At 29.5% G+C, this 11,421-nt stretch overlaps 1 protein-coding gene across 1 annotated transcript; it reads left to right on the plus strand.

Annotated features, from left to right (window-relative positions):
• The first annotated feature begins 2,348 nt into the window (after nucleotides 1–2,348).
• Nucleotides 2,349–9,527, plus strand: LOC123269358 (actin-like protein 6B). Its single transcript, XM_044734981.1, has 6 exons — nucleotides 2,349–2,456; nucleotides 2,541–2,741; nucleotides 4,330–4,767; nucleotides 6,149–6,489; nucleotides 9,162–9,257; nucleotides 9,329–9,527. Exons 1-6 carry the CDS (start codon nucleotides 2,432–2,434, stop codon nucleotides 9,491–9,493), a joined length of 1,266 nt encoding a protein of 421 aa, XP_044590916.1. The 5' UTR covers nucleotides 2,349–2,431; the 3' UTR covers nucleotides 9,494–9,527.
• The last annotated feature ends 1,894 nt before the right edge of the window (nucleotides 9,528–11,421 follow it).

The following is an 11,421-nucleotide window of genomic DNA, read 5'->3' on the forward strand; positions in this document are numbered from 1 at the left end:
AAAAATTAGTCTAACATCAATTTGGATCGAGGATAATGGTTTTGAAATATAGAACTCTTTATTCAATAATAATAATAATAATTTATTATTATAATATAATATATTATAATAATTATTAATAAACAATACATTGTGTGAACATTGTGTTTCCTCTTTAGGATTTATATGTACGATTTTTGTATATCTATCTTTTTGGGAAGTAAATAAATAAAATAAATAAAATAAATAAGAATTATTTTACCATAGTTTTGTAATAAAAATTGTTAACTATTCTTTGAAATTTTAAAGGTAGTAACAATTTAAAATTAATTATTGGTGACCTATAAACGTAGAAAATAAATCAAATAACTGCATGAATATTAATACAATTACATTACTACTGCGACAAAATGGCAGCTTGCTAACTTTAATTGACGTCACAAATTAATTTACAATATCTAGATCTATTCCGTTGTACATATTAATAAGTCTGGATTTATATTTATAGTTACGATCTATTTTAAAACTATTTACTGTGATTATCTTCAATTGGGCTCACTTTGTTGTTAAACTTGACCACTTATCCTATATACCACGCGCAATCATACTTATCTCAATTATTTATCGAGTATTATATAATAAGTCATGAAAATAAAGACAACTAGCAACCTTGCAGTCACTATGTGACTGCCATGACTTGTGAACTATAAATAAATAAAATTTTGCTTTATTAAATAATGAATTTTGTTAAATTGCACTGTACTTTCTTAAATATTGACGTTTTTAAAGATATAAGCTCATCCCGATGTTACACTCATCAAGAGCTTTCATTTGAGTACCCACATGTATTTTGATATATTTTTCATATATACATATATAATATATATAAATATATAAAATATATGAAAAATTGATATGGGTACTCAAATGAAAGGTCTCGATGAGTGTAACATATGGATGAACTTATATTTTTAAAAATATCATTAGTTGACAAGATAACAATGTCAGTTCTTAATTATTGACATTTTAAAAGATATAAGCTCATCCCGATGTTACACTCATCAAGACCTTTCATTTGAATACCCACATGCATATTTTGATATATTTTTCATATATACATATATATAAAATATATAAATATATGAAAAATTTATGTGGACACTCAAATGAAAGGTCTTGATTAGTGTAATGTAGGGGTGAGCTTATATCTTTAAAAATGTCAATAGTTCACAAGATACAAGGTCATTTCTTAATTATTGACATTTTTGAAGATGTAAGCTCATCCCAATGTTATATTCATCAAGAGCTTTCATTTGAGTACCCAAGTGCATTTTTTATATATTTTTCATATATACATATATATAATATATATAAATATATGAAAAATTGATGTGGAAACTCAAATGAAAGGTCTCGTTAAGTGTAATGTCGGGGTGAGCTGATATCATTAAAGATGTCAATAGTTCACAAGATACAAAGTCATTTTTTAATTATTGACATTTTTAAAGATATAAGCTCATCCTGATGTTACAATCATCAATACCTTTCATTTGAGTACCCACATCAATTTTTCATATATTATATATATATATATATATATATATATATATATATATATATATATATATATATATGTATATATGAAAAATATATGAAAAAATGATGTGGGTACTCAAATGAAAGGTCTTGATGAGTGTAACATCGGGATGAGTCTATATCTTTAAAAATGTCAATAGTTCACGAAATACAAGGTCATCTCTTAATTATGTATCTAGAGATAGAGCATTTTCGAATGCAGCCTAAATACTTATCATTATAAATTGACTACTGGTGGGAATGATATGAAGCCTTGAAAAGACACAAATTCAAGTCGATTCCTTTGCAATGAAACTAAATTTCACTAAAAAAACCAAAAATTTATATTAAATTTTTGATTTTTTTTGTAATTAATTAAATTAGAACAAAAAAAATAATTTTAAAAAATTACACTGATAGTTTTTAAAGTTTTTTAAAAATGAATTTTTTGTAACAATTCTTAATGAAAAAAAAAAATTCTAATAATTTTTAGATGTCGGCTAACTTAATTTTCATAAAAAATTAAACCTTTTTTTACAATAAAAAATTATTTTTTTAAAAACAAATTCATATATTTTATTGTTCAAAAATTACAAGCAAAAAAAATCTTTTTACATAACCCGCAGAAGATAAAATCTCGGGATATCATCTCGCATCAAACTCACCCCCGAATTTCTCGGCTTCTCGATTTCATCCCCTAACATCCTTCCACAGTTGACTCACAGATGTCTCTGCAGGAATTTACTGATTTATTTACTCTTAAACAGAGTAATTTTTATCTCTTTACAGCTTATAGCGATTTTATTGTGTATAAAATATATAAAGGATTGATAAGCATGCGCAAAATTAGTACCCCCATCAGATACTATTGTATACTATGAGCGGTGGTGTCTACGGTGGTGGTGAGTAATCGTTATATTCAAACATTTGTCTACATAAATAATAGTCTGACAAATATATCCATTATTGCACATGCCCGTGAATAGACGAGGTCGGCGCCATTATATTTGATGTTGGACATCAAAGTCTTCGCGTCGGATATGGCGGAGAGGATTGTCCAAAAGCCGAAATCCCGACCAGCCTCGGGGTGTGGGAGGACGCCCTTGATAATGCTGATCAAACCAATCCACAATCTTCCAAGAAACATTATAACATTGATGTTACGGCTATTCAAGTTCGGCGAAAAGGTATGCTCAGTTTATTATTTTCATATAAATTACCCATTTTTATAATTCAATTTTTAAACAATTATTACTCTTACATTAAAAGTATAATTTATTTTATTTTATTAAAAATGTAATTTTTAAAAAAAAAAAAAAAAAAATATGAAAATTTGTAATTTTTATTTTCTATTGCGACATTTAATTTAATAAAATTTTTCCTCGTTGCAATCTAATTAAACTATTGGAAATTAAAGAAAAAGAAAAGTTTAAAACGCGTTAAAATAATTTTCAAGTACTTTCAAATACTTAAAATTTATTTTTTTACAATATCAGTATTTTTGATCATTGAGATTTTTTTTTTGGTAATTATTTACAAGTGGGGTCTACCCTATTTTTGGCCATATCTAGGTGAAAAATTAACATTTTTAATTTTTTATTCTGATTGTTTATAAGAAATATCGTGAAAGAAAAAATCAAGATTTCGATAGCTTTTTCTTTCAAAAGTAGGAAAAAATTTTGGCTCTTATGTTTTTGGATAAAATTTCTATTTTATCTTTTTTTGATAGATTTTTTTTAAAAAGTACTAAAAAAAAACAAACAATTAAAAAAAAAAAAGTTTAATATCACAATTTTCTAAAAAATTTATAAATGGTTGTTACATGGCCGTGTTCATAAAACGACATAAAATAACATAAAATAGGCTTCAAAACTTTCAATAAATTTATTTCTCATGATCATTATATACCAATCAAATTGTTTTAGCACCCACTACAAGGTTTTCAGGCCAAAAAGTTGACAAGTTTATTATTATTTGAGAAATTTAGAATTTTCGGTATTACATGGCCGCGTTCATAAAACGACATAAAATCACATTAAATATCTTAAAATAGGCTTCAAAACTTTCAATAAATTTCTTTGTCATCTATACTAATATTACAAAGAGGAAAGATTTGATTGTTAGTTTGTTTTTTTGTTTGCATTGAATAAAATCCGAAACTACTGAACCGATTTGAAAAATTTTTTCACTGTTGGAAAGCTACACTATCCCCGGGTGACATAGGCTATCTCATATTATAAATAATTCGAAAATTTTTGTTAAATACCCGTGCAAAGCCGGGGCGAACTGCTAGTGTATTAATATTTTAAAAAAATATTTTATGTAATTTAAATTTAAATTTTATGTATTAATATTTAAAAAAAAAAATATCAAAATTTCCAAAAAAATGAAAATTAAAATGGTGGACCCCACTTGTAAATAATTACCTTTTTTTTCAACTGACTTATTTTGTTTATTTTTAAAATTTACACACTACTCTTGATTTTAAAAAAGTGTACTTTTGATTACTTTAATCCTAACTGTGACCCATGCAAAAAAAAAATAACTTGATTCAAGAGAAAAAATTTTAAACCAAGAAAATTATTTTGAAAAGCTTCATTATTTTGATTTAAGTAGAAAAATTCTTGAAAATTTTTTTTGATTCAGAAATTTATCACCTTAATTAAGACAATGAATTTCTTCTAAGTAATTTTTTTTTTATGTATTAAAACCAAAAAAAAACTCTTACAATCCTTCAAAATTAAATAAACTATTAAAAAACAAAAATTTTTTCAGATATGGAGATAGTAAGTATGGTAAAGGACGGCATGATAGAAGACTGGGACATGTTCGAACATTTGGCTGAGTATACATACAAACAAAGACTTCATGCACTATCTGAGCACCACCCGATACTAATGTCCGAGTGTCCTTGGAACACACGTCCTAAAAGAGAAAAATTATTAGAGTTAATGTTTGAAAAATTCAACGTCCCCGCTATGTATATTTGCAAAAATGCCGTCCTAGCTGCTTATGCAAACGGAAGATCGACGGCTATGGTCGTCGATAGTGGTGCGACTCACACAAGTGCTGTTCCTGTTCACGACGGCTATGTCATAACTCAAGGTATCGTTAAAAGTCCACTGGGCGGGGATTTTATAACGATGCAATGCAGGCAATTTTTTGAAGAAAAAAATATTGAACTTACTCCAGCTTGTTTGATATCTAGCAAAGGTAAATGGAACAATTATTTAATTTATAATTACAATAATAGTATATTACAACCCAAGGCCAGAAAGTTGGATTTCCTGGCGTATGGGATATGATGGCCGAGGCGTAGCCGAGGCCATCATATCACATACGTCAGGGTATCCAACATTTTGGTCATGGGTTGTATACTATTTTTCTTGCTCTCCAGCCGAAAGTACGCAACCCCGTGGAAGGGGTTTTGCAAAACCGAGGCGAAGCCGAAGTTTTGTCGGGCGCGAGGGGGGCGCCGCCCGACTTTTGCAAAGCCGAGGCTTTGCTGGTCGGGGCGGGTATAAAAAAAAAAATAAAAGTTAATAAATTGAAAAAAAAATGTTATTTTAAACTTGCTCTGATTAAGAGTGATATCATGCACAGAATTTGTCACAAATATTTAAACTCGTTCTAATTACAGAATTTATTTTTTTAAGTTAATTAAAAATTAGTTTTTAATTAGTAATCGATGGCTAAGAAAGATTGAAATTAAATTATTACAAGTTTGTAGAGTACATGGATCGTTTTATAAACATTGCTTTACTAACTAACAAAATAAACTATTATGTTTTATTTTTTAAACTTTTTATATAAATTATTTGTGCATTATTATTATTAAGTAGTTCATTAACAATGATCTAGTTAAAAATTATTTTTATTTTTTTGACATTTTTTGGTTAGTTTATGCGCTGACATGTTACATACAGACGATGTTGTGACTGTTATATATACAGTTGAAACTCGCTGTATAGGCCGGTCGCGCCACGAAAATGCGAAAGAAAGCGAGGTTCTGTGCTGCCGAGCCAGAAAATATGCGTAGCGCGCATGCGTTAGAGCAGGCCATAAAAGTTGCTCTTCCTGGAGTAAATTGCTGCCAGGAAGAGCGTACTTTCGGCTAGGAGAGAAAGAAAATAGTTTTTGCCCTCCGGGCGGAAAGTGGCAACTTTCGTCCCGCTGCGCTAAACTAAGTTGCCGCTTTCCGCCTTCGTCGGACAAAATAGTATACACACCTTGGCCAGTAAATAAGAAAGCCTCAGATCACATGTTTGTCAACCTCGGCTTCGCCTCGGCCAACAATTACATGTGATCTGAGATATTTCTTACTTTACTTCCCTAGGTGTGTAATATACTATTTTCTGCCCTCCGACCAGAAAGTGGCAACTTTCTGGCCACTGCGCTAAACAAAGTTGCCACATTCTGGCTACGTCGAGCAGAAAAATAGTATACACACCTTGGCCAGTAAATAAGAAAGCCTTCAGATCACATGTTTGTCAACCTCGGCTTCGCCTCGGCCAACAATTACATGTGATCTGAGACTTTTCTTATTTTACTGGCCTAGGTATGTAATATACTATAATTTTAATCATCCGAATAGATGTGGTACGTGAAAGAGATCCGCCTCGTTGGACGAAAAAGCCGGGTCTCCAGCCGACTTCTTCCTGGCTTAATTATATGGTCCGCGAAGTTCTCCAGGATTTTCAAATGAATTGCCTTCAAGTTGCGGACAATCCTTACGACGAAGACGCAGCTAATGCGTTGCCTATGAAACATTTTGAGTTTCCCACTGGCTATAATGATGATTATGGAGCGATCAGATTGATGATTCCAGAAGCGTTATTTGATCCTAGTAATGTCAAAGGTGTTGGGACCAGTATTCTTGGAGTCGGTCCTCTAGTTACCACAAGTGTTGGAATGTGTGATATGGATATAAGGCCTGTAAGTCTTGTATTTTATTCTAAAAACTGCTTAAAAAATTTTCTGATCTTGCCATTTATGACTAATTTTTATATATAGTCAAATTAGGCTATAAAAAAATTATTTTTTATTTTTCTAAAAACTTGATGTAGCAGCTAATTATTAAACTAAAAACCAATTGAGTTAAGAATTAAATATTTGATCAAGGGATCCGGTAGATTTTTATTTAGTTTTGAAAAGGATTTTATTTTTAAAATTTTTCCATTCGTGCATAAATCAATATTATTAAAAAAATAAGAAAAATTCTGTGTCCAGGATAGCCATATGATAAAATTGTTATTTTCAGTGAAATTTAGTATCATTGCAAAGATCTTGATTTGAATTTGTGTCTTTTCAAGATTTCATATCAATCTCACGGACAGTAAATTTATAATAATAAATATTTAAGCTACTTTCGAAAATGCTCTATCTCTAGATACATAATTAAGAAATGACCTTTTATCTTGAGAGCTATTGACATTTTTAAAGATATAAACTCACCCCAACTTTACACTCATCAAGACCTTTCATTTGAGTACCTACATTAATTTTTCATATATTTATTAGGGTGGCGCAAAAAAACCGACTATTTTTTTTTTTTTAGTCTCGAGTGAAAAAATGTTAGTTTTTGATGTTTTAAGAGCCCTCACCAAAAAACAGCTCAAAAAAAATTTTTAAGAGGTCACTCCAAATTTTTTAAAATTTCAAAAATCGTCAAAAATCGAAATTTTTTTTTTTTAATTTTTTTTCTCGTTACGGTATAATTTTATAGACCAAAAAAAAATAAGTTTCTAAAAGTTTCAGTTCAAAATTTAAATTTTGAAAAGTCGCTCATAATTTTTTTTTTTTTCTTTAATTAGTCATATCGCCGACTTTAAGTGTTGGGAGTGGTACGTTGAGGTCTTTTTGGTTTGAAAAAATCTTAACCTACGCGGCAAGGTCAAATCTCAACCAAGCTGGTTTCTAAGACCAGCTTGGGATTCGAACCCACGCCTGGCAGTTGATTAAATAAAATTATTAAATTAAAAAAAAAAATTATATTTTCTATGTTGTGCTTGATTTTTAGTTCATCTCGTGATGTATTTTTATCGATTATTGTACTAAAAAAAAAAAAAAAAAAAAAATGCATGAAATTTTAATTTGAATAGTAATAGGTCGCTCGAAAAAATCTAAACTAATGCACTAATAAATTGAAAAAAATTATGAGCGACCTTTCAAAATTCAAATTTTGAACTGAAATTTTTAGAAACTTATTTTTTTTTAGTCTATAAAATTATACCATAACGAGAAAAAAAAAATAAAAAAATAAAAATTCGATTTTTGACGATTTTGGAAATTTAAAAAAATTTGCAGCGACATTTTAAAAATTTTTTTTTAAGCTGTCCTTTGGAGAGAGCTCTTAAAACATCAAAAACTAACATTTTTTCACTCGTGACTCAAAAAAAAAAAATAGTCGGTTTTTTTTGCGCCACCCTAATATTTATATATATTTTATATATGTATATATGAAAAATATATAACAATGCATGTGGGTACTCAAATGAAAGCTCTTGATAAGTGTAACATCAGAATGAGCTTATGTCTTTAAAAACGTCAATATTTAAGAAAGTACAGTGCAATTTAACTAAAATCATTATTTAATAACATGCTCTAATTGAAAAATAACATAAAATTTTTCTCAAATATTATTAATTTTCTTTTCACGTAGTTTAATTAAATTATTAATTTTGGTAGAAGAATATTTAACGCAATAAAAAAATTTAAAATGACAAAAAACCATAGCTACATTCGGGATCCAGTAGCTTGAATTGTAGAGCACCCGACATGTAGTCGTGGAGATCCAGGTTCGATTCCTAGTTTGTTTCAGATTCCTTAATTTAAATATTTTATTTAACAACCTTTGCTTTCACTAAGTAAGAATATAATATCACTAAAAAAGCCTTAAAATTTATTACTAAAAATTCAAGACAAATAAGATCTTTGAAAATGTAAAAAAAAATAATTTTTATTTTAAAATTTAATCCGTCAAACTTAAATCTCCAGTAAAGAAACAATTCAGCGACTATGCGCCACCTGTCGGAATTTTTCAACACTACCCTTGATCGAAAAATTATACATGGACATATATGACTGTATTAAGTCTGATATAGAAGTACCAAGTCATGTCAAGACACATTAAACCATATATGTCGATATATGAGCATATCAAGACATCAAAATTATATACGGACCTATCAATCCACCTAACCTTCCACTTAACTTTCACGATGTAGCTTCTTTATAATTCAAATTTCCTTTTTTGTTAGTGCCGTTAACTTATAGACTCTTAAATTAGTTAGTTAATTCTTTTTTTAAATTCAATTTTTATACTCACTCATAATCTTATATCAATTCAATATTATCTATCGTAAATATTCACATAAGAATTTATGTAAAACATTCTAAATACGTACATTTGTACATACTTTAAACTGCACAATAATGTAAAAAATTCTTTGTATATTTTCTCTTTGCCATTCGTCATTAGCCTTAGCATAATTGTTAGTAAATTAAACTAAACTAAACTATCAGAAAATTTTTTCGAGAGTGTAATTTATTTGAATTAAAATTATGTTCTAATATACTTATTATTCTATTGTTAAATATTTTTTCAGAGTTTGTATGGAAGTGTTGTCGTAACGGGTGGGAATTCTTGTCTACAAGGTTTCAGTGATCGGTTAAACAGAGATTTGGCCAGCAAAACTCCTCCGGTAAATTTAAAACCTAAATATTAATTTTAAAAAGCAATAAATAGTATAATTTTTAATTAAATTATTAACAGAGTATGAGACTGAAAATAATCAGCGCCAATAGCTTAAACGAACGTCGCTTTGGCGCTTGGATTGGCGGCTCAATATTAAGTTCTTTGGGATCGTTTCAACAAATGTGGTTGTCCCGTCACGAATACGAAGAATCTGGTAAAATAATTTTGGATCGATGTACTTAAATTAACAATTTTTGGTACTTATTTTTATTTAATACATAATATATCACTAATATTACATTAGAAACTAATTCAATTAATCAATGCAATAAACAATCAATGATCAAACGAGGAAACCAAAGTATTAATATAAGAATTTTGATATTTAGTAAAATTGTGCCAAGTAATTTTTTTTACAATTATTAGTATTAATATATTTTAATTATTTTATACAGACACCGTAAAATACCTAGTCAAATGATTTATTAATAATATTTTGTAAAAATTACTTTTTATTTATCTTCGACCGTACAATAATAAATATTTATGCTCTTATTTTGTAATAAATAAAATAACAAGGTGCTGCAACATTTATTTTATGTTAAATATTTTTTCTTGCTCTCCTAGCCGAAAGTACGCTCTTCCTGGCAGCAATTTACTCCAGGAAGAGCAACTTTTATGGCCTGCTCTAACGCATGCGCGCTACGCATATTTTCTGGCTCGGCAGCACAGAACCTCGCTTTCTTTCGCATTTTCGTGGCGTGACCGGCCAATACAGCGAGTTTCAACTGTATATATAACAGTCACAACATCGTCTGTATGTAACATGTCAGCGCATAAATTAACCAAAAAATGTCAAAAAAATAAAAATAATTTTTAACTAGATCATTGTTAATGAACTATTTAATAATAATACTGCACAAATAATTTATATAAAAAGTTTAAAAAATAAAACATAATAGTTTTGTGAATTTTATTTGCTTTTTTTTTATATTTTGATAGTTAGTAAAGCAATGTTTATAAAACGATCCATGTACTCTACAAACTTGTAATAATTTAATTTCAATCTTTCTTAGCCGTCGATTACTAATTAAAAACTAATTTTCTCACCTCCGGGCGGAAAGCGTCAATTTTCCTCCCGCTGCGCTAAACGAAAATGCCGCTTTCCGCCTCCGTCGAGGAGAAATAGTATATTACACACCTGTGGCAAGAAAATGAGAAATGTCTCAGAACACATATATGTTGCCCGAGGCGAAGCCGAGGTCGACATATATGTGATCTGAGATATTTATTATTTTCCTGCCATAGGTTTGTATACTATTTTTCTGTCCGACAGAGGCGGAAAGCGGTAATTTCGTTTAGCGCAGCGGGCCGAAAGTTGCCACTTTCCGCCTGGAGGGCAGAAAAATAGTATACACACCATGGGCAGTAAATAAAAAAGCCTCAGATCACATGTTTATTGACCTCGGCTTCGCCTCGGACAACAATTGCATGTGATCTGAGACATTTCTTATTTTACTGCCCTAGATGTGTAATATACTATTTTAATCAACTTAAAAAAATAAATTCTGTAATTAGAATGAGTTTAAATATTTGTGACAAATTCTGTGCATGATATCACTCTTAATCAGAGCATTTGTTAGTAAAGTTTAAAATAACATTTTTTTTTCAATTTATTAACTTTTATTTTTTTTTTTATACCCGCCCCGACCAGCAAAGCCTCGGCTTCGCCTCGGCTTTGCAAAAGTCGGGCGGCGCCCCCCTCGCGCCCGACAAAACTTCGGCTTCGCCTCGGTTTTGCAAAACCCCTTCCACGGGGTTGCGTACTTTCGGCTGGAGAGCAAGAAAAATAGTATACAACTCACGACCAAAATGTTGGATACCCTGACGTATGTGATATGATGGCCTCGGCTACGCCTCGGCCATCATATCCCATACGCCAGGAAATCCAACTTTCTGGCCTTGGGTTGTAATATACTATTTTTATACTGATTAATATTCATAAATAAATGTGTATTAGCAATACTGATGACATTATTTTTTTTCCTTAAAAATTATTTAAATGATTATTAATTTATAAAATTATTAGTTGTAATAAATTAATTTTTTTATAAATATGTAACAACTTGTAAAAATAACTATTGAGATGTTACATTTTTAATAATGACTAA

This window comes from Cotesia glomerata, linkage group LG7 (assembly GCF_020080835.1).
Source record: "Cotesia glomerata isolate CgM1 linkage group LG7, MPM_Cglom_v2.3, whole genome shotgun sequence".
Classification (NCBI taxonomy): Eukaryota; Metazoa; Arthropoda; class Insecta; order Hymenoptera; family Braconidae; genus Cotesia; species Cotesia glomerata.

Excerpts from the sequence above, each read along its gene's own strand:
- LOC123269358 (XM_044734981.1), top strand. The coding sequence starts at position 2,432 with ATGAGCGGTGGTGTCTACGGTGGTG. Across the intron at positions 6,490-9,161 it reads GTGATATGGATATAAGGCCT|AGTTTGTATGGAAGTGTTGT; the intron begins GTAAGTCTTGTA and ends ATATTTTTTCAG. Across the intron at positions 9,258-9,328 it reads TGGCCAGCAAAACTCCTCCG|AGTATGAGACTGAAAATAAT; the intron begins GTAAATTTAAAA and ends AATTATTAACAG.